We start from the raw sequence: 25,808 nt of genomic DNA, 5'->3' as shown, positions 1-25,808 counted from the left end.
AGCTGAAGGGTTTTGTGAACGTTCTTTTCAAGTGGAGGAAGCGTCACTCTGTTTCTAGCTTACTGAGAGGTTTTTTTTTTTTTTCAATCATGAATTGTTTGATTTTGTCAAATGCTTTTTCTGCATCTATTAATGTGAGGATGTGATTTTTCTTCTTTAGCCTGTTGATGGTGATGGATTACAGTAATTGATTTTTGAATGTTAAACCAGCGTTGCATATCTGGGATAAATCCTAGTTGGTCATGCTATATAGTTCTTTTTATACTTTGTTGGATTCAACTTGCTAATATTTTATTGAGGATTTTTGCAACTATGTTCATGGGAGACATTTTAGTTTTCTTTGCCTACTGTGTCTTTGTCTAGTTTGTATTAGTATAATTCTGGCCTCACAGAATGAGATAGAAAGTAGCCCTCCTGCTTCTGTCTTCTGAAAGAAATTGTTAGAGAATTTGGCATAATTTCTTCCTTAAATGTTGGTAGAATTCAGAACCCATCTGGGTCTGGTGCTTTCTGTTTTGGAAGTTTATTAATTATTGATTCAATTTCTTTAACAGATATAGGCCTACTCAGATTGTCTATTTCTTGTGTGAGTTTTGGCAGATTGCGTCTTTAAAGAAATTGGTCCATTTTGTTTATTAAATTTGTGGGCATAGAATTGTTCATAATATTTCTTTATTATCCTTTTAATGCCCATGAGATCTGTGGTAATGTCCCCTCTTTCATTACTACTATTAGTAATTTGTGTTGCGTCTCTTTTTTTCTTGGTTATCCTGGTTAGAAGCTAATTGAGTTTATTGATCTTTTGAAATAAGCAGCTCTTTGTTGATTATTTTCTGTTGATTTCATGTTTTCAACTTCATTGATTTCTGCTCTAATTTTTATTTCTTCTTTTCCTCCGCTTACTTTGGATTTAACTTGCTCTTCTCTTTTAGTTTCCTGTGGTGGAAGCTTGGTTTATTGATTTTAGATCTTTCTTCTTTCCTGATATATGCATTCAGTGTTATAAATTTACCTTTAAGCACTGCTTTCACTGCAGCCCATACATTTTGACAAATTGTATTTTTATTTTCATTTGTTTGAAAACATTTTAAGATTTCTCTTGATGTTTCCTCTTTGAACCAAATGTTATTAGAATTGTGTTAATTCCAAGTATTTTGGAATTTTCCAATTATCTTTCTGATATTGATTTCTAGTTTAATTCCATTGTGGTCTGAGAGCAGACATTGTATGGTTTCTGTTCTTTTAGCATTGTTAAGGTGTGTTTTATGGCCGGAAATGTGATCTATCTTGGTGAATGTTTCATGTGACTTCAAAGAAAATGTGTGTTTTGCCATTGCTGGATGAAGTAGTCTATAGATGTCAATTATATCCAGTTGATTGATGGTGGTGTTGAGTTCAGCTTGGTCCTTACTGATTTTCTGCCTGCTGGGTCATTCATTTCTGATAGTGGGGCATTGAAGTCTCCCGTCTGTAACAGTGGATTCACCTGTTTCTCCTTGTAGCGCTATCAGTTTTTGCTTCACGTGTTTTGACACTCTGTTGTTAGGTGCATGCATGTTAAGGATTGTTGTCTTCCTGGAGAATTGACACCTTTATCGTTATGTAATGCCCCTGTTTATCCCTGATAACTTTCCTTGCTTTGAAGTTTGCTTTTCCTGAAATTAGTATAGCTACTCCTGCTTTCTTTTGATTAGTGTTAGCGTGGTATATCTTTCCTTATATATATATATCTTTATATTTAAAATGGGTTTCCGGTACATAACATACAGTAGGGTCTTGTTTTTTTGATCCACCCTGACCATCTCTGTCTTTCAATTTGTACTTTTAGACTATTGCTATTCAAAGTGATTATTGATATTGTTGAATTAATATTTCCCACAATTGTTTTCTTTGATTTTTGTTCCTGTTTTTGGTTTCCATCCTTTTTTTGCCTTTTGCAATTTTAACTAAGTAATTTAAATGATTTCCTTTTCTCTCCCATCTTAGCGTATCAGTTGTACCTTTAAAAAATTTTTTTGTGGTTGCCCTAGAGATTGCAATATGCATTTACGACTAATCCAGGTCCACATTCAGATAAAACTACTGTTCCACAGGTAGTGCAGTTACCTTATAATCACAAAATAATCCTAATTCCGTCCTCCTGTCCTTTTTGTCATTGCTGTTATTCATTTAACTTATATATAAACATACATAAGTGTATATATTTGTATATATGATATACATATATATGGTATGTACATAAGCATATGTAATTAGATACGTTGTTGCTATTATTATTTTGAACAAACTGTTTTTTAAATTTTTTCTTTACTTATTCCTTCTCCAACGTTCTTTGTTTATGTAGAGTCAAGGTTTTGACCTTTGTAACTTTTCTTCTCTCTAAAGAACTTCTTTTAACATTTCTTGCAAGGCAGGTCTCCTGGCAACAAATTCCCTCAATTTTTGTTTGTCTCAGAAAGTCTTTATTTCTTTCTCACTATTGAAGAGTTATTTTTCAGGGTAGAGAATTCTCAGTCATTATTGTGTCAAATATTTCTTTTGTTCCTTTTTTTCTTTCTTCTCCTTCCTATATTCCTGTTACGTGTATATTACACCTCTTGTAGTTATCCTGCAGTTTTGGGATGTTCTGTTCTGTTTTGGGTTTTTGTTTATTTTCTTTTTCAGTCTTTGTTCTCTTTGCTTTGCGGTTTTGGAAGTTTCTGTTGAGACATCCTTAAACTCAGAGATTCTTTCTTCAGCTGTTAAATCTACTAATAAGCTTATAAAAGGAATTCTTTATCTCTGTTACAGTGTTTTGATCTCCAGCATTTCTTCTTGGTTCTTTCTTGGACTTACCATCTCTCAGTTTGCATTGCCTACCTGTTCTTGCATGCTGTCTACTTAAATGTATTAGAGCCCTTAGCATAGTTGTTTTAAATTCCCTGTTTGATAATTCCAACATTCCTGCCATATCTGAGTCTGGTTCTGATGCTTGCTCTGTCTCTTCAAACTGTTTTTTGCCTTTTAGGATGTCTAGTAATTTTTGTTCCTTTTTGATATTTGGACATAAAATGTACCACGTTAAAGGTGCTGCTGTCAACAGGCCTTTAGTGGCGTGGAGGGGAAATGTTGTGCAGCCTCTCACCCTGTTATTAGAGCCCCGTCATGTAAGGAGCTGTGCCCACAGGCCGTGAGCTCTAGCTGTGCATCTCCACTTTCCCCTCCGCCTTAGGGAGGACAGGCTGGCTGGAGCGGGCTGCAGTTGGTTATGGTATTGGTTGATGTACCATACTTTATCTAACCAACCCTCTCTGGCTGTGCAGTTGTCTCTAGTTTTTCTCTAGTTGAAGAAACACTGTAATGAACATACTCGGAGCTGAATCTTCTTGCATGTCTGTGATCTTCTTGAAAGAGTCTCTAGAAGTGTTTTTGTCAGATTAGTGGATATGCAGCTTCTTGTGTTTGATAGGACTTGCCACACCACCGCCATAAATGTATATCCCCACCAGAAATGAGAAAGTGCTTGTAGCCATCGTGCTGAACACGCCGAGCGGGCTTGTGTTCATCCCTGCTAATCTGATAAGACACCAAAGACCAACGAAGGGAGAAGGAATTTTCCTGTCTAAAATTGTACTTTTTTTGAATATTAGTCAGGTATCACATTTTTAAATGTATTTAACAGCAGTTTGCTTTTCTTCCTTTTTTGTGAGTTGCCTGATTTTTGCCCCTGGCCTGGTTTTCTTTTAAAGTATGTGTCTCTCTTTCCTGCTGTGTCTCTCACGTCCTTATGTAGCAAGGATATTAGGTCTTAGTCTCCAGTTTGTCCTGCAAGTATTTTTCTAGATTATTTCCCTTTTTGTTTTCTTGCTGTTCTTAACGTAGAGAATTTCATTTTTCTGTAACCAAATCTTTGTTATTTACTTCTTAAGACCATTCCCCACCTCAAGATTAAACATCTATTCACATTTTCTTCTAGGTTATTCAAGGTTTTTTCCTAACATTTAAATCTTTAATACTTAGGGAATTAATTTCGGTGTATACAGTGAATTAGAGAATTAACTCTGTTTTTTTAATGATTAGCCAATTTTAATCACATTTTCTAACGGGTTATTGCTGGTAGATGGGAAACCCAATGATTTTCATGTATTTATTTTAAAATTATCAGCCTTTCTCAAATTCTTATTCTAATTTTTAACTAATACTCTGTTTTTCTAGGTAGAAAATCATATGATTTTTCTTCCCAATATTTATACTTACTATTTTTTTCCTTTTATTTCTATGGCTCTAATATCTAGACCAGTCTCAAATAACCGTGTAGATATTATGGTATTTTATTTTTTACCAAAATTAATCTGGTATTTTTTCTTTTTAATTTTACAAAATTAAATGTCTTCTTTTATTTTGCTCTTGCGAAAGCTCTGGCTTGTAGGAAGCCTTCGGTTACCTTTTCCTTTGCACCGTTGGCGAGGTCTTGGGGGCCACCCTTTGGCTGGGTCTGAGTGGAGTTTATTACGGGTACAGGGCCCTCCTGGTCATGAACTCTATGTGAGATAAGCAAGGTGCCCTCTCTGCTCATCCCTTCTCAAGCCAGTCGGCCACTTTGGCCCTAATGCTTATCAGGAAAGCCCGCCGCCTTGATGGCCGAGCACTGACTACAAGGAAACCCTTGTCGGTGTCACCCGGCCGTGGAGAACCAGCCACCCCGAAACGTGGGAAAGCCTGAGATTCCCTCAGTGTCTGTTGCATTTTCTGGACTGTATCAATTGGGAAAAGAAATATTTTGAAGTCACACAGCCCTTGTTATTTGGTACTTGTTTAAGCTGGGAAATTGGGGTTAGGACCTGGAGAAGGAGGGGTGCGGTTGCCCCTGCGCTGTCCCCTAAACCCCTAGGAGAGGGGAGGTTTGGAAGGGAGCATGGGGACCTGCCAGTACAGACTCCTGGTCTTGCCTTTCCTGCCCCATGTCCTCTGGGAGGCACGTCCAGCACCCATCACCTCGTCCCACTTCGCCCCAGATAAACTCCCCAAACTGTGCAGCCCCTCCGTTCACGGGGAAGCAGCTTCTCCGGTGATGTCAGGAAGTCCATCAGGACGCTCCAGATGGAGCGTCCCTCTGACCCCAGGGGCCCACACCCCACATCACTGCTTCACACGAAGGGGTCGAAGGCCCCTTGGTAAGGCAGGCGGTGCTTTCAGACCCAGCCGGGCCCACAGGGCTGCTCTGGCTGTCAGCTCCTGAGCGCCAGGCAGGCCTCCGGTGTCCACGCAGGCCCCGGGGGACAAAGGCAGGCGGTTTGGATGTGGATGGCGGTTGGGCAGACGGCCTGTGGACAGTCCCACTGCACCCCGTGTGGCACCAGCACGGCCCCCCGACGCTTGCTGCCGCCCGGTCGTCCCCTCGCTCCTCGTCCTGTCCCCCGCCCTTGTCATCTGTCCCCGCGGCTCGTGGCGCCTCCGGGGGCACCGGGCGAGTCCTCCCCCACCGCACGCCTGTGTCCCTGTTCGCGCCCCTCCTTCCTCCCGCGTCTGCCCACCTTCTGCCTCTGTCCTTGCTACTGCCTGGCACGACAAGGATTTAACAGGGTTCAGAGCTTCCACGACTCTAAATAAATGGAGTTGGATTGGGGCATCTTTTGTGCTCTGGTGGAGGCAGGAACATAGAAAGTTTTATACTTAGTTGAATTTATATTTGTTGAAAACCATTTTATTTATAAGCACATATTAGGAACATGAATTTTAAAGTGCTCACTAGATTGTAAATTGCCACACACTTCCACTGGAGGCTCTTTGCTGCTAAAATCAATATGGGAGAGGAAGAGAGATCCTGGGTGAAGACGTGGGAGGGACGGTTTTCACGCCGATCTCAGAATGAGTCATCGCGTAGAGCCTTTCCTTAGCTGCAGTGACACTAACCGGTCTCTTGGTTCTGTTTTTGTATCCGTTTTGTGCGTGTCCCTGTGCTTTGCCTACACGGGGTGATTCCAGGATGAAGTCCTGACTGTAATCAGAAGAGTGGACGACAACTGGGCGGAGGGAATGCTGGGAGACAAGATCGGGATCTTCCCCCTGCTGTACGTGGAGGTGAGGCCGCGCTCCCACACTCACTCATCCTGCACAGGGAGGTGAGGCCAGGCTCCCAGACCCACGCCCTCTCTTTCCCTTTGTTGTTTGCTTTACCAGACCAGAGATGAGCTCTCCTCAGGGGAAGAAGGTTACCCCACAGTAATCGGAGTTCAGATGGGGACAACTTGTGGGTTTTATTGAACCCTGAGGCTGTGAGAAGTGCCTCTGCCTCTTGGGGGTGGTCCGTCCCAGCCCATCATCTTGCCACATGGCCAATGAGGCAGGGCTCCCTACTTCTCACGGGAAACCTGGGCCCGCCCCATTTCTCCGAGACCCTCCAGGTTCTGCTGGGCTTGCCCCCAGAACCCCGGGGAGAAGAGCTCACCACAGGAAGCAGCTTCCCCGGGGACACTGCCAGCCACTGAAGGGAACATTGAGGCTCCCTGGACTTGGGGTTTGGGGCGGCTCATCAGCTCCAACCCTGGAGTGGAGGTGCTCGGGCTCATTTGAGGCTGGTTGGCTTCCTGCCTCTTTTCTGTGACCAAGATGCTCTGGGTTTCCAGTGAATAAGTTACGGGCGGTGGCCAAGCGAGGAGCGTTCAGAGCCTTTGATCTTTCAGCCCCTGCTCGCTATGGTCTGTGTGTGTGTTTGCTGTTTGTCAGCACACGTCCGCATGCGCACGTCCCCAGGCTAACCCCGCGCTGCGCCTGTGTGCACTGCCTCACCCCCAGGAGTCGTTTTAGCCAGTGCTCACGGGGCGTGGGCCCCGAACCCTCCTGAGGAGTCCTGTCTGGCCTCTCGCACCCCTTGTGTGCAGGGCCGCCCCCGACTCCGCAGGGGCCCAGAGCCGGGTGCGATCCCAGGCCGACGGCTCTCAGCTGGGCCCTACTCCCTCCCCCCAGCGTCCTCGCTCAGAGCCTGTGCTCCCCCAGCCCAGGGCGGGCCACACACGATGCAGGGGACATGGCCAGCTTTGCCCCTGCTGAGCCCTGTGGGCCAGTGGATTCCGGTACCTGCCAGATGAAGGCCGCTGGCTGGGGTGGGTGGCCCAGGCTGTCTGCGCTGATTAGCCTCTGCTTTTCCAGCCTCATCTCCGGCCCTTTCCTCCCCTTCCCCTACATGTCCGGAACCCACGGTTCTTATGTGTACTCTGAAGCAGCAGCTCCCCGGTGACTCTCAGACCCTCCCCAACAGTAAGTCCGCACACACACTGGTACACTTGCGAGGGGCACATTCGTGCACACATGTGCACACACACGCTCTGCTCTCTGCCCCCCACCCCCGGCAAGGACCACAGCCCACAGCACCTCCGGCCTCACTTGTGCATTTGCTCCAACTCTGGGAGGTGGTCTCTGCATCTGCTGCCTCAGACCCAAGAACTCGACGCGTGAAACCCCCACAGTGCTGTCCACACGTGGAGAGTCTGTCCCCCCGGCATCTTTGGCCAGTGGAACCTCTTCCAAGGCAGACTCTCACGGAGCCACTCACAGAAAGGTCCCAGGGGCCTGTGACAACGCCCCCAAACGGAGTCAGCTCAGCCGAGTCGCGGAGCTGGGACTTCCCAAGGGGTGCCAGAGAAGGTGAAAGGACGGGCGTTTAAAAGCATGGATGCAGCTCACGGACACATTTTTAAAGAAACAAGGTGGAAAAGAGAGTGCACTGAAGACTTTCCCTTTTAGGAAGTTCAGGAGCAGCAGAACTCTCCCCTCACCCGCGGCTGATGGAAGGGGGTGCCCTGGGGAGACCGAGCGGAGAAGCGAGAGGGAGGCCTCGGCTGTGGAGAGGCTTCGAGGCTTGATCTGGGAGGTGCTGGTGGGGTGGTGCAGCTGTGAAGTGATGTAGCTAACATTTTTGCACTTCTCTTTAAAATGCAGTTTAAGAAACTAAGAAAAAATTTTGTAGGAAACCTGAGGTGGGTAATGGTGCCCCTGCGGGAGGCCGAGCCCGGCGCACTGGCACCCCTGCTCTGGAAGGGACTCGGGCATCATCCCAGAGGCCGAGAGTGTGGGCTCGGGGCTGGAAACCAGTCAGCAGGGCCTCCTGAGGCTCACGTGGCTCAGACACTTAGCCAACTGGGAGTCAGTGCCCTTGGGGCTCGACTGCTGGACCCTGGAGACAGTCCTTCAGAGCAAGGGCGTAGGGGCTCCTGTGTGCCCACCGCCCTCCCAGTTGCTCTGCTCTGATCACAGCCTCCTGCCCCCCCAGGTCCCCTGAGCCGGGGGCTGGGCTCTCCTCCAGGGGCCGAGGCAGAGCAGGGCTCTCGCTCCTGTCCCGCACCTCCCCGGGCACAGCGCCGGGCCCGGCACCATTGCCCCAGGGGCCCTGGCAATAGCCACAGTCCCCAGGACCTCAGCAGGCACCGAAGAAGGAGGCCCTGGCCGGGTGTCTCCTGAGGCTGATTCGCTGTTATGTACCCACTCCCTTTTGAAGCGCTGAGCTGACGCTTACCCTCACGCGGCCTTGGGGGCATCGCGCGTGGGTGATAGAGTTCAGACCATCTTCCTCTGGGCGATGAGCAGGCATCTGAGGCCACAGGGTGGATCTGGGGTCTTTGCAGGTTGGGGCCTGGGCCGGGAGGGAGCGGGGTCTGTGTCGGCGAACGGCAGTTTGGGGTGGCGGTCATCCCCCTGGGTGTTGCCCTGTCTTAAATCACGCCCTCACAGGACTGAATTACAGGGAGCCTTCTCCAGCCCTGCAGCTGTGGTTTGAAGGTCGTGGGGGGAGGCTGCTGGGGCCCTGCGTGCAGTCCAGTCGTGACACCTGCCCAAGGAGGACGTTTCCGGAGTGACCTTTGCTCTGGGCACGCGGCACCCGCTCCCATCCCAGGCAGGCTCTTTCCTGGGGCTCGCTGAGTGGGCTGGGGGACAAGCGGTTAAACCTCTCGGAGCTGGCCTGGCCTCGTGCTGTTTTCTGAGGGGGTATCCAGTCTCCAGAAGCATCTGTATGTCCAACGCAGTGTAGAGGCCCTCCTCTCACCCACACTCTCCTCAGCTGCTGGCTGCATCCGCAGCGGGACCTGGGCCGCTGGTTCTGGGAGAGGGCCACTCGTCCGTCGGCACGACCCTGGCCCAGACCCTTCCTCGTTGCCTTCCCAGCTCCTCCTCCTGCGTCCTGGAACCCACCTCCTGTCCTTCATCCCCGTTGGTTCCAAGGACAGGCACTGTCCAGCAGCCATCTCTACGGTGGGACCAATGCATAGCCCACGGACACCTGCCGGCTCGTCGGGTGTCGCTCAGGACAGAGCGGAGTGGGCCAGGTCACTCCTGTCCTCGGAGGACAAACCCCACCCGTGGCAGGGCCTCCCTTCCATGCTCTGGGCCTCGAGGGCCTGGGGTCAGGCGCCAGCCCCCAGGGCCCCGTGCGTGGAGCTTCACTACTCGTCAGCCGAATGGGGGGATGACCTGTCCCCCAAGCACCCAAGACGCCGTGCGAAAGAGGGCAGATGAGGAAAGGAAGCACCCAGCTGCCTGGGAAACGTCTGAGTGGGCGTCAGCCGGCTCGGAGGCGCAGGTGCAGGATGGGGACACTGGGCCGGAGCCTTTGGCATGTGGGTGGGATCTGCCTCCCAAGGGTAGACGGGACAGCTGCAGGAATGGGTGCAGGTTGGGGGTCCTCAGACCCCGTCCTGGTGTCTCTTTAGAATAATTCCTGCCCAGACACCCACTCCCTGACACGCGTGTGTCCTTACTGTAATGGAAGCTCTGTTGCTCTCATCCTCCCTGTGCCGCCTCCTTTCCTCAGCCCGGGCTCTGCTGCCTCGAGGGTGTAGTGCCTCGAGCCCCCATGTTCCTGTCCCTGCACCGAGACCCCAGCTACCCAGGCCTCCCCACTCCCCTCCAGGCTCGGGGTCTCTGTGCCGGGAGCCCTGCATTCCTGCTCACCTAATGAGCCATGCGGAGCCCCCTTCCTGTCCTTTCTTAGCCTCTTCACTGGCTCCCACTCAGACCCTGGTTCCTGTGTTCGTTCTTAATGTCCCTCATGCTTGGCAAAGTGACTGCACGTGGCAGGTGCTTAAAAAATGACTGTGAGAGTGACAGCAGCCCGACAGGTGGCTAGCGGCCAGTTTTTGGATTTGCAGAACGCAGGGATTGTGCAGAGCCGGGGCTCTGGGGACTTGGAGGTACAGACTGAGGCAGGAGAGCTGTCAGACTAGCTCAGTCTAAAGAGGAAACCGCATGGCCTTCAGTGGGGTGAACCCAGGCGGGCTGCCTGGAAGCAGAGGGAGGAGGCGGTCGCCAGATCTCCTTCATCAGACTTTCCTGGCGCCCGCCCTGCGCCTCCCCTGGGCTCTGCCCTCCACAGCTCACTCCCCTGAGGCCCCACCTCGCATGGTGAGCTTGGCCGGGGCTCCCTCCTTCTGAGGACACTTTGTTTCACTTCCCAGCCTCACTGTGGCCGGAGCCCCCATGCCTTCTGGAGGAGACCCCTGGGTTGACCCCTCGGGGTAAGGGCTTCCTCCAGTCCCTACCATGCTCGCTCAGGGCCCCCAGGTGTAGGGACCATGATTTGTCTGCCGGTCCGTCCACAGAGCCTGAACACGCCTCCATTCCGGCTCGCCCAGAGCGGGTGCACATTTGAGCCTCACTGGGTGGGCGAGCCCGCCCCCTGCCCACAAGGACAGGTGGGTGATGGCTGGTTGAGGGAGGCCCAGAAGGCTGAGCCTGCGAAGCCATCAGCTCTCCTGCCGGCTGGGGCCTTCTGGGTGGGAATTCTCCCCCTCTTTGTATGTCCGGTGTCACCTATATTGAACTTGGACATGTCGGTGTGTTTCCTCGTTTTGTGCTCTGGGCTCCTGGAGGCCAGCTGGCTCGGCTGCCCGTGTCCTTGTGACCAGTTACTGTAATGGGCACCTGGAGAGACAGGGCTGCCCCGGCCTCAGCACAAGGGCCAGTGCGTCCTGGCAGCTTCCCCGGGGACCCCGGCCCCCTACTGAGAAGAGCTGACCCCAGGGAGCTGCGTCTGGGGCCAAGGAGCATCTGGAAAAAGAGGTGCAGAGAGGGGGGAAGCTCTGAGTAGGGGTGAGGAGCCTCGTGGTGACCCTGGCTGACCCTGGAGGCCTAGGGCCGAAACGCAGTGGAGGCCGCTCTGATGGGCCAGGCCCATCAGGCGGGCGGCCTGTGCATCCCTGGGCACTGAGGACCTGGGTGGGGCTTGCCACCTCCACACCGGGCCGCGGGTGCAGCTGGAGCTCTGTCTCGATAGCCCAGGCCCAGGGAGGGAGGGGCTGAGCCTAAGCTGCCCTCAGGGAGGAGCTGGGCTGGGAGGGGAGGGTCTTGGAGGAGGGCCCGCCCTTGGAGGGAAGAGGAGACAAGGGGGATTCTGGAGGTGCAGGGGACAGGGTGTTGACGGTCTGTGTCCAGCTGTCCTCATCTCAGCCTCTTGGCAGAAGGTTATTTGTGGAGAACCACAGGGTTCAAGACTGCGTAGGAGGTGACTCGGGGGACTCACCGGGGAGGGGCGTGGGGGGGGCGGTGTTGAGGCGTGCGAGGGGCAGGAGCCAAGGGAGGAAGCGGGCGCTGGGCGGGGTCGGGGTCGGCCAGTCGTGGACCTGCCAGAGGCCTGGTGCGCGGCATGGCTCCGTGGCATGGCTCCGTGGCCCGGAGCGGGCGCAGTGGTGGCTGGGAGGAGCCCAGAGGAGGGGCTGCAGGCAGTGATGGGACAGAGCCCCGGCCCAGCGGTGGGAGGGGCTGGAGGGTGGGGGCGGGGTGTCTCCGAGTGGTGCTACGGGAATCCTGTCTCCCTCCTGCCACCAGAGCCAGCCCCCGCCACCCCTCCACTAGCTGGTGGATGCATCCTCGTGGCATCTTCTGAGAGCCTGTGTCCTACGGCTGGAGCCACGCACTCACCTGGAGGGTTTGTTCTCTGGCTCCCGCTCCCTCCCCTTCTACTGCCTCACACGTCAGGGGTCAGCATCCTTCCGGCCTCCTAGCCCTGCCGCACCTGCAGGCACCGGTTTCCGGACACAGAGATGGGGGAGGATGGGCGAGCCCCGGAAAGCGAGGCAGCCTCATCCCAGGGCCAGTGCGCGTCCAGAGAGTTCTGACCTTGGGGAACCAGATCCAGGCCTCTGCCTGTTGGTGGGTCCCACGACCTCGGCTAATGGTGTTGACGTGCGAGGGCAGACTGCTGAAGTGATGCTATTTACAGATGCTGGGAGTTGATGGAAGCAAAAACTGAAACCTGATTGAGCCGGATGGATGTAATGCCCAAAATGGTACGGTTGCTAACGGCAGCTGCTTCCCGTTTGAGAGGCCTTGTCTTCAGTGCGGAAATTAGGGCGGATGTTATCAAAGCCTCAGCTAATTACCATGTTGAACTCGGCCCTTCTTGCACGTGTAGCACCGCCGTCTCCTTGTGACTTTATTTACGAAGAGAGCGTATTATTCTGAGCCTCCGTCTCTAAATATGGTATCGAAGCTGCCACCTTCTCTGGGAACACGCAGCTCTGAAGTTGTCTGTATTGTTTCAAAGGCCCAGAGCCTGGAGCTGCCCCTCATGCATTGGGTTCGCCCCACACCCCCAGTAACTGCTGGTTATTTCTTCACCGTTGTCTTGGTTTTTCAGCTCAGGCCGGGGGGCAGGCAGAATGTTTCCAGGGAGGAGGCTGGGGAGGGTCTGTGGCTTCTAGTGGAAGGTCCACGCCCAAGCTCAGGGGAGAAGCAGATGGACGCGGGAGGCCCAAGCCCTGACTCGGCTTCAGCGCCTCCACAGACCCTACGTTCTAGTTGGGATGCGGGTGGATAGACCTGCAGGGGTGTCCCTGGTTGAGGGGGCGCAGCTCCTGGACGAGAAACCCCACGTGTCGTGCCCAGCGTGGGCGGTGGGAGAGGGGAGTGGGGTTCTAACTTCCTGCTCCCACTGGGGGATGCGGGCCCGGGGATTGGAAAGATGCTGCCCCTGGCCTGACTGGACCTGCAGGCCGCCTGAGCTTCGTTGAGCTGTGTGATGCGTCAGCACCGAGTTTCTCCCTCTGCACGCATGGACGGTGCCCCGTCCCAAAGCACACCAGGGGGACCCCGTGAGGCGCCAGACACAGCCCGAGTGGAGGTCCAGCGCCACACGCCCAGAGGGTGATGGTTTGCGGCCACTGGCGTTCTCAGGGGACCGAGGCCTCTGAGGAGGGGGGAGGCCCTCAGAGCAGCCGAGGGGCCGGCTGGCCGTTCCGCACGCTCTCAGCAGCCCCGCGAGCGGGGGCCGCAGCTCCGAGCAGAGGGGCTCTCCGGGATGAAGGCCCTCTTCTAGCTACGTTTTCTTCCTTTCCTTTCCTCCCATCATTCTGTACCGCCTACAAACAACCAGCTCTGCCGACTTCTCTGAAGTGGTCCTGGCGCCGACACAGGGATGGTCGTGTGACCCGTCAGGCTGTTAGAAGTCAGCGAGGGTGTGCAGCCAGGCAGGCTCTCCAAGGGAGACACGGAGACGGGACCCTCATTGGGCAGCCACACAGACCCCCAGGCCCATGCCGGACGAGGCGGCGATACCAGTTCACCTGGACGCGGTTCAGAACCAGCGACTTGCAGCCGCGGGTGGTCATTTCGCTGTGAAGCTCGAGGTGGATTCACGTGGCTGCAGCCGTTCCCACAGCCCTCCCGTCCCGTGGCCTTTCTCGCGGCCGGCGGCTGGGTGGGCCTGGCCCCGGAACCTGTGGAAACCTCCGTGTTCTTCCCCGTGGAGGGTTGGTTTGGCGCAGGCTGCTCCACCCCCACCTACGTGGAAGGAAGCGGAAACGGCCTCGGCGGGAGCAGCAGGCGGGAAGCGCACGGCAGACGGACAGGTGGACGGGGCCTCTGCGACGCGGACGGCTGGGCTGGGTGTCCGGGGCTCGTCTCCGGAAGGTGCCCCCGCTGTGTCTCCTGACATGCACGCTGCCCTGCCTCTCGGACGCGGGGTGCTCGGGATGTTGCGTCGTGCTTCTCTGCGGGCTCTGTGTTCCGGGCTGTTTCTGGTTCTGCTCCACTGGCCGACCTTTCGCCTCTGTGAGTATCTCTACCGTCGACGTAGAGGCTGCGGTTTCCTGCTTCTCTGCCTGCCTGGTATCTTTAACTGGATGCCAGTGGTGTGAATTTTGGCTTTTCCAGTGCTGGATGTTTTTGTATTCCTACAAATATTTGCAAGCCTTGTCCTGGGATGTAAGTTATACAGAAACAGTGTGATGCTTTCGTGCCTCCGTCTTACCCTTTGACGGGCAGGACTAGGGCGCCTCTAACGTGGGGCTGATTATCCCCGTCCCCACCTGCGAAGCTGCGTCCTCTACCCCATGTCCTGTGGTCTATGAGCTGCTTCACTGCTGAGCTGTCTGATGTCCTGTGTCTGAAAACTGTTCCATAAATTTGGTTTTAGCATTTCAGGTGAGAGGGTAAAAATGATCCTTGTTATTCCTTCTTGTTAACCTGCAGTGGTTTCGAATTTTGAAATAAGGGTGACACACCATTATGTTGTACCCTTTAAACTAATACAAGGTTATATGTCAGTTATACCTCAGTAAAACTGGGGGGGGGGGACAAATAAGGATAAAATTAGGATACAAGAGGTACTTCTGACAGAACGGGAAAGCAGTAGGTCAGCCATGGCTCTCCCATGCTGAGTCTCCCCAGCCCAGGGCCCAGAGTAAACAGTCAGCTTTCATCAGAGACGTGAGGACTGGGTGGAAGTCTTTGAGGTCCTCATCCTCTGTGGAGACGGGTTACAACCAGGTCCAAACACTGTCCTGCGACCAGTGCTCTGGGTGGGCCAATGGGGGCGGCGTGGGCTGGCGGCTCCTCCGTTTCTTCCAAGCAGGTGTGACCCCTGCTTCCTCACCCAGATCGTAACTCTCAGGACACCCTGATTCTGCCACATCAGAGGTGACCCGACAAAACCCCAGGAAGGAAACAGGAGAGACGCCACTCAGGGCTTCCTGCTGCAGAACGTGGGGGAGATGTGATCTTGCCTGAAGCTCCGTTTTGTTTTTCCGTTTGCACGACCTATTTCTCACGAGCTTCTACGTCAGTGGGCATCTGGGGGCAGGGACATCCCGCCGGACCTGAATATGAGTCCTGCCCGCGTTTCTGTGTCCTTGTGCTGACTGTGCCTTTGTGAAGACTTAATGCACTTCACCCAACAGACGACGCTCAGTCACCAGAGGGCAGGCTCAGCACGGGAGGCGACGGAGGGGAGGAGCCGTGGGGCTCCTGGGGGGCAGGACTTCAGTGTCCTTTGGGTGGCCCCGCTGGGATCCGGGTCTGCACCCCAAGGCATGATCTGGGTGCTGGGGTGTGATCATTGGGACTTTCCTCCACGGAGATAGGTAGATGCATAGGGACCAGCTCTCCCTGATCACTCCCTCCTTTAGTGGTTTTTGTGTGTGTGTGTGTGGTACGCGGGCCTCTCACTGTTGTGGCCTCTCCCGTTGCGGAGCACAGGCTCCGGACGCGCAGGCCCAGTGGCCATGGCTCACGGGCCCAGCCGCTCCACGGCATGTGGGATCCTCCCGGACCGGGGCACGAACCCGCATCCCCTGCATTGGCAGGCGAACTCCCAACCACTGCGCCACCAGGAAAGTCCCCTTTAGTGTTTTTTGAACAATTTGTGACGTTAACATCTTGTAATGTACTGTACACAGAGTGACATGTAACGTCTCAGTTTTCCTGTCATCGTCTCTGTCTTCATAACTACATAAGTAGCCACTTTGAGGCCAGACTAGTAGCAATTCTTTTCCCTTCTGGGTCCTGGCATAGTGGTTGCACATAGTAGGCAGTTAGTGGGTTTGTGTAGTGTTGTTGAGTTGTGGGCCAATGTTTCACAGAAGTGGTCAAAGTGTAAGGGCTAAGCCGTCAGCCATTTCTGAGGTCTCAGCTGGGACACCTTCAGCCTGTCTTCTTGGAAGCACATGGTGGGACTTAGCAAGGCCTTGTGAAACCGGCCCCTGCAGCCTCCCTGGGAGCTTCTGTGTGGTAGCCCTGCCCACAGCCTGGAAATCCAGCTGCAGGTGGGCCCAGAAAAAAGCAGAGATGACTTCCATCTTCAGTAGACAAGCAGGCATGACAGTGTCTCAACCTGCGGCTGAAGTGCAGGCGATGTTGGAAGGAGCCAGGCCTGGCTGCCCGCTGAGCCCAAGCCTCTCCTGGGGCCTCGGTTCGCGCAGCCGGGGGAACAGCAGCCAGCGGTGCTCTGTCTGACCGTTTCTGCCCAGGCTCCAGCTGCTGCTTTCCTTCCCATCACGTGTCGCTCACATGGGCAATAATAACCCAGAAAACCAAGTACGTGCAGGATGGGATTTTTTTCAGCCAACTTGAGCTCCCTCCACTGGACGCTTTTTGACTCGGAATCTCTGTGTCCTCACCCGCCGTCCGCTCATCCTCATCCTGCTCGGGGACACAGGTTCCTCAGGCCTCCGTGTCCCCGCAGGCTGCCTGGGCCTCCCCACCCTCCCGCCCTGCCCTCGGCGTGGCTTCGACAGGTGCCTTCACTCAGCTTCCGTCCTGGGAATCCACATCCCTACCTTCCCTACCGAGTCATCCAGGCCAGCGACTCAGAAACTTCAGTGAGCGTCAGAGTCCCCTGGAAAGCTCCGGGCCCAGCCCCGAGTCTGACGCAGTGGGTCTGGTGGACCCGTGTCTGAGAAATAAGTTGGGGGAGAGGCTTGGTGTGCAGGATTCCGCCTGCCCCCTGGAGGGGCCTCCGTGGTGAAGGTGAACGAAGCACACTTAGCCGTGGAGAGATTCGGCTCTGGGTGTTACTAAGGGACCGCAGAGTGTGCCTTGGCCGAGGTTCAGGCCTGTGTTCAGTGCGGAGCAGCGAGTCTGATGGCGCAGCTGGAAAGGGTCGTGGGCCTCCGGGTGCCTTCCCTCCAGAGCAGAGAGCACTTGTGGGGAGATGGCCCTGCAGTGCCAGCCGCCGCTCCCCCAGTAGTTCTAAGACTTGACCACGAATTACTTCCCAGATTAACTGTCTGGGCCTCCGTCGTGGTGTCTCTCCCGTTACCTTTGATTAGCACTTCTGTTTGGAAGGAGGCTGCGAGTCGCTGGTGACCCGGACCCTTCTGAGACCAGCGTGTGCTCGGGGCGCCACCTTCTGCAGCCGCCTCGACTCCGCCAGTTACTGCAAAGGGAGAAAGAGCGGCTAGCTCTGGCCTCACCTCCTCTGCCCGGCCTCCTCAGAGGAACTCAGAGCTGTCCTCTGTTGCGTTTATTTCTTCCAAATCCTCAAAGCCAGAGCAGTTAAGAGTTACGGTGTGAAGCCGTTGAGGACTCCGCGGTCTCCCTGGGTGGCCGTTCCTGTGTCTATTGGCGCGTCTGAGCCCTGGACTGAAAGAGCAGGTTTCCAGCCTGTCTGAGCTGTGCCTTGCAGGCCAGCGGGGGCCACCGTCCACCCCTCCACTCGCTCAGCCCTTCAGTCACTCTTCCATCGAGCGCCGCCGTGTGCCAGGCCCTGCGGAGAATCGTCTTGAAACCCACAGTCTCGCTGGACGAGAGAAGGAAGAAGAGAAGATGAAGTCTAGAGGGCAGCGTATCCTCTGTGCAAACAGGGCTCGAAGGGGGCAGGGAGGCTGCGGCAGGGACCCTACAGCTCTCCTGCTCAGAGAAGCCCCCGGGGGCCGGAGGGGAGGGGCAGGAGCTGCGGTGCGGGCCCAGTGATGCCCGGGCTGCCTGGAGCTGAGGGGCAGCGGGCGAGTGGGGGTGGGGGGTGGGGTCCGCGGGAGGCCGGCCTGGTCATTCTCGGGGCTTCGAGTTTGCTGCACACACCGCAAGTGGGTGAGTCTGCATCCCCTCCCTGCTCACGGAACGGCCTTTGGGCCTCTGTCTGCTGACCACCCCCCAGCCGTGTCCTTCATTTCTAACCCTGCCTTTACCTGGGGGTTGATAGCATAAAACAAATGTAGAAAGAACCTTCTAGACGAAAAGTTTTCAGCTGTGCTGGGTCTTGGGCCCCTGAGAGCAGCCCTGTCATCTGTCACCATCTCCCAGCCTACCCTCCACCGGTCTCACCTCCCCAGGGTCCGTTGTCACACGTGGACCAGACAGTCTGAACGAAGGTGACTCGGGCCTCACTCCTGCCTACAGCCCCCGGGGGGGCCCCTGGCTCTCAGAGTAAATCCGGGCTCCTCCCTGTAGCCCACAGGCCGCGCGGGGCAAAGAGTCGGCCAGGGGCCCAGCCCCGCGCTCCTGCCAGCCTCGCCTCCTGGTCTGTGCCGCGGGGTGATGGCCTCCCCCTCCTCGGGCCTGGGTGCTGGGCGTGGAGCGGCACTGGTGCTGTGAGGGCCGCGTGGGGACCTCGTTTCCTGTGACGGCGTGTCCGGCACTAGGGGCCCTCGAGTCTCCTCGCAAAATTGTATTCTTACTGCGGGAGTATTGTCTTTGAGGCTGTTGTATGGACAAGGAAGAAAATCTTCGATCCTTTAAAAACCAATTTGGAACAGTTTCTCGTTTCATTCCGAGGGAAGGAACACTGTACTTTGGAGAACGAGGATCTGTGAACTGTGCAGGGCGGGGCCTCCTCAGTAACAGTCGGGCTTCAAGTCCTGCTGGAGGCCAAGGCCAAGGTGGCGGCGTGCGTGTGGGCCAGGCCAGAGCAGCCAGCCTGGGCTCTCAGGGGGCTGCACCGGCCACCTGCAGTCACCGGGCAGGGGGTGCAGATTCAGATCGGAAGGCTGGGCCGTGACGCCCAGCTCCCCACTCGGGAGCTGATGGCTGAGGCTCGGCTCAAGACCGGGTACAGAAAAATGATCCCCGGGGGTTAACTCACGCTTCTGTAAACCTTTGTATTTAAAGGGGGATGAATGTGTGTTTGAAATCTGTTCCTGTTAGGACTTCTTATTGCTAAATTTGCAACACTGTTCCTATGTTAATATGTTCTTAAACATGTAAGTTTGGGGGAGAGTTTATTGAGTTGCCCTTGAGGTTTTAGTTATAGAAGTCTTCTTCTTCTGTGGGATCTTAGTTCCCCAACCAGGGATCAGACCCAGGCCCTGCAGTGGAACTGCAGAGCCCTAACCACTGGACCACCAGGGAAGTCCCCAGAGAAGTCTTCACACCCTGTTCTCAGATCCAGCTGAGAGAAAGATGAACGTCTAAGAGATGGAAATTTAAGTGCTAACTTTATTACCAACAAATCTCAGTGGAGGAACATGGGTCAGATCCGGAGGCAGTGGAGCTCGCTAGCGCCTCGCCTTCAAGCATAGACCTGGGCCTCCCGCCCGAGGGCTTGGCCCCCTTGTCTAGAACTGCTGCCCTGAGCCAGCTGGGAGCAGGGAGGGGACCCCCCAGGCCTGAGCTCCTCCTGCTTAAGAAGACAGACCCACAGGGGCGTCCTGCCCCACCCCCGAGCATTCACAGGCGAGCATTCAGGGTGGGGGGTGGACAGGGTTGCCGGCCCTGCCCGGGCCCACCTCTCTCAGCCTTCCTCCCGCTTTGGCTGGTAGGTCTTGTCCACCTCTGAGCTCTCAGACACCCTGTGGGGTGGGAGTGTGGTACCAAGGATGAGCGCTGTGCTCCCTGTAGAGACCCCCCAGCCGGGCTCCTAACCAAGCCACCGACGGGGAGGAAACCTTTGTCAGATCCGCCGTGAAACCGCAGCTCCCAAAGCCACTGCGTCTAACCTGGGGAGCAGCAAGGTCTTTTACGGCACTTCAGGCTTTGTACGGAGTGGAAAAAACATGGTGCTCCCGTGGCCCCGGAAGTCTCACCCTATGTCGGAAGCTGTCCCAGCCTAATCTGCACGTTTTGTTTTTAATGACTTCCTGATACACCTGGCTGTTGTTCAAAACAGGGAAATTCAGAAAAGTGTGAAGAGGAAAATCAGAGTCACCATAATCCTACCAGTAAATATGAATAAAAAACACGTGTAGGAGGAGAATGAATAGAAACGTTGCGAGCGTGCTGTTGTTTCCTGTATTCTTTTCTGTGTGTAAATTTACATGTATTGTGAACGAATTTGGGATGTCGCTGCATCAGTATTTCTGTTGCTTTCTTCATTAAATTGTGAGAATTTTCCAATGACATCGCTGGAAAATTGACAGAAGTCAGGGGGTCCTCCCGCTGGAGTCCTCCAAGCCCTCCGCCCACACAGAGGAGAGCCGGGCCCTGGCCCCGCTGACCCCCGGCACCCGTTCCCAACCACGTGTCTCTCCAGCCCCTCTGCCTGCTATTCCTCCTTGGACACCCAGGGCTCCCGCCTCCTGTCCCATCCCCAGGTGTCAGCAGGCCCCTCCTTCCTCAGTAAGGACTTCCGTGGCCTCCTGAAGGCAAAAGGGCCCTGTGGGACTGGTCACCTTGGTCAGAAGTGCCCTGGCAGCCCCCAGCCACGCGCCCCTGGGGACCTCGCCCCCCCTCGGTTCCCTAGAGTGTGCACAGGCAGTGGTGCCCTGTGCCCCCCTCTTCTGCTGGAAAACAGCCTTTGTCTCCTTTAAGTTCACCTTCAGGGGGAATTACCACAGGTCCTTCAGGAACCTTGGAACATCCAGTCCGGGGCCCTCGGCTTTCAGACGCACCCTGTGGAGGGGCTCAGGGCGAAGAGGGCGGCCGTGTTCCCGCAGGCGGGGTGAGCCCAGGAGGAGGGGGTGCCTCGGAGCAGGGCCGCGTTGGCAGGACAGCTGGGACGCGGGCTGGTGGACGGCGGTGCCCCCCTCATGGGGAGCATCTGGCGGCTGGCAGAGGTGGGCTTTGTCCAGCCCGGGGTGATGGAGGCTGAAGTGAATGCCATTTGCCCCTCCCGGCTTCCGTTTTTAGACATCATGTCTCCCCAAATCCTTGCCTCTAATCAGCCTTTTCTCGCAAGACGAAGCAGTTGTGTGCAGCTCCGGTGTTGGCCTGCGTTGACCTTGGTGGATGGATGTTTCTCATTTAACCTCAGGTGCCGGAGGGCGGCCTCAGTTCGCCTGTGCACTTTGGCAGCAGAACTGCAGGCTCGTTCGTCGCCTCAGGCACCTGGGGACAGAGCAGGCTCGAGTGGGAACGTGGGGGGTGGCGGGGGCTTGGCGGGGAGGCAGCTGGCTGCGCTGGTGGTGGGGCGGCAGCCAGGGGCGGTTGTCCTGTGATTCCGCCACACCCTCAGGGCCCCCGGCCTTGCTGCCCACCGTGTGAAATGTTAACTTGCAGGATGGGAACCTCCTCCCGCGTGGGGGCCTGTCCCACAGCAGGTGTAGGACACACCCTCCGGTGGGTGGGGACAGCCTTGCACCTGGTGTTAACAGACATCTCGCGTTCGCCATCCCGCTAAACACAGGCTGGGGCTGCTAGCAGGCCCGCGAGGTCACCGGCACACACTCGTAACAAAAGGGAGGGAACAGAACCTCCCCGCCCGAACCTCGGTAGCTGTAGCTGGCCTCCCAATGTGAGAATTTGCGTGACCTAATTTTCGTGCCAAAAAAAGGTCTGATTTTTAAAGACACATTTGAATCTCCAGAATGAACCCAGCCCCTCCAGCTGCCAAAAGCACAGGTGTACCTCACTGGACATGTCGTCTTTACCCTGAAGATGCCGCAGGGCTGGATAAGCACCCCCGTGCCGTGCGTGAGGGGAGCCGTGGTGTGTCCGGCGAGACGGAGGAGAGAGGCGTGAGCCGTGGTCCTGCACCTGGGACCTGCTCAGTTGGCGCAAGGGCCACACGAGCCTCTGGGGGGACAGCGGCTCTCGGTCCCCCGTGCTTGGTGGTGGTCATCAGCGGCCGCCTGCGCTCGACCAGCCCGGCCAGCTGTCGAGAGCCTTGGTGCCGGGGGCTCCCGCTGTGCCCCAGATGCAGCCTTTGTGGGGGGAGGGGAGCTGGGGCTGCATTCTCACCACCCCACAGACGGTTTAGTTGGTGAAAAGCAGAGTTTTACACCCAAGAAGCACTGATCCAGGTGCCCATCAGCCGCCTGCCCACCCTGCCAGCGAAGGGGGGCTCCTGCGGTGTCTCCTCACAGGAGCTGCGGGCAGGCGAAGACCCTTCCTCGCCAGCTGCTGAGTTTGTGAAGCTCTGAGGAGTCACAGCCGCCTGCCAGCGTAACGACCTGTGCTGTCCTCAGCCCCCCGGTGGGAGAAGTGGATTAAAGGAAGCACCAGCAGAGCCGCCGTCCAGGTCACGTGGATGCTTCACGGGGCGGGGCTTCCACTCTGAAGCCGGCTCTCCTGCGAGCGGCAGGGTCTCTGGGGGCTGTAGAAATGCAGAGATATGGGCACCACCCCAGGCCCACTGAGCCAGAATCAGCGTCTTGAAAGGCTCCCGGGTGGCAGCGCCCACTGAAGTGCAGCTGGATCTGACCAGAACGGGCGGCGGGCCTCAGAGACACGTGCTGTCCCTACGTCTGAGCCCTGTCCTCCAACCCCTGAGTCCCGGGAAGGGAGGACACACATTGCTCCCCAGGGCGCGGTCACGGCCCGCTGCTCCTGTGCGGACGTGTGGGGACCACAGTCCTCCCCCCGGGTCAGGGCGGAGCGGTGGACGTGCGCACCTGTTCCCCGTTGTTCTCCTTGAAAACCGCCGGGCGCGTCCCACCGATTGCTCTTATCCCTGACGTCTTCCCCTGTGCCTGGCTTCCCAGTCTTCCTCCTGTTTTAAAGGTTCCGTTCAGTCTAGAGCCCTCTGGACGGAACCAGTGGTCTGGTGACCTGCCTGCCCAGGTCTGGGCGTGCGCACACACTGCCGGTCCGTGCCTGGGTTTCCTGATTCTGAAATTGCGGTTTCTGATACTGACGCAGCAGGGTCCCCGGGGACCCTGGGCTGCTGCTTTGGGGACGAATGGGATCATCTGAGCCCGGGGGCGTCGTCGGTGCCCTTATTTCTGTACAGAAATCTGCCACATGCAAGCAGGTCTAGACCGGGTTCTGGTGCCCATAAGCAAAGGCATCATGCCTGGCGCTTCCTGCTTCTGCTCTTCCGTTGGCGCTGCAGGTGGGTGCACACCACGGGGTGGAGGAGGCCGGCCCTCGGGGGTCAGAGGGCCCCCGAAGGCTGCGAGGGAGGGGGTTGGGCACCGGCTTGCTCTCCGAGCAGCACTGCTGATGGGGCAAACGAATAAAGCCTTAAAGCAGAGCGAGGCAGCTGAGCCTGATTGGAGGCAGCGTCTCAGGGCTAAGCGTGGACTTAGATCACGCGGTTTGGGGCCTGGAGTGAGTTTTACAAACCCCCGTGAAGGACAGGAGTTTGTAGTGGAAATGCTCACAGCCTGTGCCTGAGCCGTCTGAAGGCGGCTGCGCACCCAGCGCCTGTGATCGGCTTGACCTCTGGACACAGCATCCCTCCCTCTCGCTGCGCAAATCCAGCGCTGCTGCTTTTGCTTGGTTTTAACTCATCGAGATGCTGCCAGCCGCAAACCCCGGTCGGTATACAAGGGAGGACCTGCAGGGCCGAGGGACCCTTCCTGGCCTGGCCCACGGCTCCAGGCTGATGGGAGGACGTGGCACGGTGCCTGCACCAGGCGCCCTGCAGATCCACAGCCAGCACCATGTGGCCTTCACCTGCCTGCAGGGACCTCATGCCCTTGAAGGCTCCCTTGGCGCACACACTTTCTCTCCTGCTCCCGTCAGGATCCAGTGTGTCCTTCCAGCACCGCCCCCGCTCCGCAAAGGCTTCAAACCCTTCTTCACACTGGCACCTGGGACGGTGACCCAGCGCCAGCACTGAGCTCGCGCCCTGGTCCCTGCTCACGCTTTCCTTGGACCCCACCATCCCCACCTGGTCTACGGGTGTGTCTTGTTCCAGGAGGGCCCTTGTTCTGCCCCCTCCCCGAACCTTGCAGGCAGGGCTCTGCCGGCAGCCTGAGGCCGCTCCACCGGAAGTCTGGTCAGCCTAGGGTGGCCACGTGCCGGGGAAGCTGCGTCCTGCTGGTACACGAGGTGGGGAGCACATGGGGGCTGCTCCCACCCTAGGCACCCCCTCTGGGTGTTTCCCAGGCAGCCCCACTCGGCCAAAGTGGGGAGAAGGGAGCAGCCCCTGGAAACACACCTTTTCAGTAGAATGTCCAGGTGCCACCCTGGCCTTCGCTGTGTTTTCTCCGCACCGTTCGTACTGGACGTGCTGTTGGAAGGGTCTGGCAGCTTGAACGCTCTGGTGGCTTTGAGGCGCGAGCAAAAGGCTGGACGTGGGGTGCGGCTGCTGTCCACTGACGTCTGCCTCTCCCCTCTTTCCTTAGCTCAACGATGCCGCCAAGCAGCTGATGGAGATGGACAGGCTGGGCCCGGCCTCAGCGTCCGGCTGCCTCACCTTCATGCCCTCTGACCCCGGTGCGGGGGCCAGCGCGGCCCCAGGTCCCACTTCAGGCAGCACGGGGGCAGTCAGCGCCTTCCAGCGGCGTGTGGACAGTAAGAAGAATGCCAAGAAGCGACACTCCTTCACGGCGCTCAGCGTGACGCACAGGTCCACACAGGCCGCCAGCCACAGGCGCTCCATGGAGATCAGCGCCCCCGTGCTGATCAGCTCCAGCGACCCACGGGCCGCGGCCAGGATCGGGGACCTGGCGCACCTGTCCCGCAGTGCACCCACCCAGGTAACGTCGCTGGGGCCGGGGCTTCCTCTTCGGCTCCGCTTGCTCCCCGTCCCTGGTCCCTGGGTGGGTGTGAGGGAGGCCAGGCAACAGTGCCTTTTGGGGTCCCCGCCCTAGGGCCCCCGAAGCCCTGGTGGGAGGTGTGTCTTGGTCTCAACCAGCATTCAGACAGCCGAGGGGGGTGTGAGGTGCTTCTCAAGTGCCTGTGGCGCGGCCTCTCGAGGTCCCGTCCCCGCCCGCCTCAGCCCTCTGACTCGGGAGGAAGTCTGGGTTAGTGCTGCTGTGTCTGCAGCATCTCGTGACACCGGCTGACGTGCTCCCTGTGGACAGAACCAGAAGAGCCCTCCTCTGTGGGACGGGGCACTGGTTCTGTCCACCAGGGAAGCAGAGGGGTCACCTTGCTCTCAGCCAGCCAGACCAGGCAGCCCTGGAGCCAGGCTGTTGCCGCGTCCACGCTGGTCCTGCTTGCCGCACGACAGGCCGGTCAGTCAAGAGGCGAAGTGTGGGAGCCACGAATGAGATGACCGGGCCCTGGGACCCATTTTCTTGCAGTGACACTTGAAGTGAAAGTTGTGACCAGGCTCAGGACTTTAGTGAGCGTCGTCAGAAAGGGTGAGAGTTCAAGGGAAGCAGTTTGCAACCTGGCTGTGGCCCCGTTTAATTCAGCTGTCGGGAGGCAGGAAGGGTGGTGCTGAGCGCCTGTGAGTTGAGGGCCAGCCACTAGGGCTGCGAGCGGTAGGCGCCAGCGTAGGTCGGTGGTCATGGGTGGGACCCAGAGGCCAGCCCCGCCCCCTCTGCCCCCACCTCCGGCGCCACCTTCTGGGTCTGCATCCTCAGACTCCAGCTGCCTGCCTCTGGCGGCCCCTCGCGCCCTGCGGTAACGCTGCCCTTCACCTGGGTGCTCCTGGAGGTGCCCGTTGCCTCCCAGGAGCTCTGAGCGCCTTAGCGTGGCCTGAGGAGCCCTTCAGACTTCGGCCACCACCCTGCCGTCTTTCCAGCATCTCCACCGGTCTCCCCTGTGCCGTCCGCAGAGATCCTGCACCTGTGCGCCCGTGCTGGCCTGGCTCCCCCTCCCCCCGCGGCTGTTCCTGCCCCTCCCCCCCCCTTGCGGCACAGACACGCGCCCACGCACACGAAAGGCCTGCGGCCCTCGCGCACCCGCTGACCTAATCCTTGGCCTGCAGGGCTTTCCCCTGCATCCATCGTGGACTGTGTTGCTTTTGTCGCTGGTATTCATGGCCTTCTCCCCAACCCCTGGACTTGGAGGTCCTGGGCAGGGACGAGGTGTCGCCCACCCTGTGTGCCGTGTCCTGTCTCCTGACCCCC

General features: G+C 56.6%; 1 protein-coding gene across 4 annotated transcripts in view; it reads left to right on the top strand.

Moving 5' to 3' along the window:
- SH3RF3 (SH3 domain containing ring finger 3) overlaps positions 1–25,808 on the top strand; it is a 204,713-nt gene that overhangs the window by 109,418 nt on the left and 69,487 nt on the right. For 3 of the 4 annotated variants that reach the window (XR_010934295.1, XM_067703971.1, XM_067703969.1), the window contains 2 exons: positions 5,965–6,060; positions 24,132–24,485. Coding sequence is in view for 2 of the 4 variants with exons in the window: in XM_067703971.1 (XP_067560072.1) it covers positions 5,965–6,060; positions 24,132–24,485 (450 nt within the window). In the remaining 2 variants the exon portion in view is untranslated. The remainder of the gene's footprint in view (positions 1–5,964; positions 6,061–24,131; positions 24,486–25,808) is intronic. The other variant, XR_010934294.1, reaches the window with a different exon arrangement.

The sequence above is a fragment of the Pseudorca crassidens genome, chromosome 14 (genome assembly GCF_039906515.1).
Source record: "Pseudorca crassidens isolate mPseCra1 chromosome 14, mPseCra1.hap1, whole genome shotgun sequence".
NCBI lineage: Eukaryota > Metazoa > Chordata > Mammalia > Artiodactyla > Delphinidae > Pseudorca > Pseudorca crassidens.
This window is presented reverse-complemented; position numbering and strand designations above follow the sequence as displayed.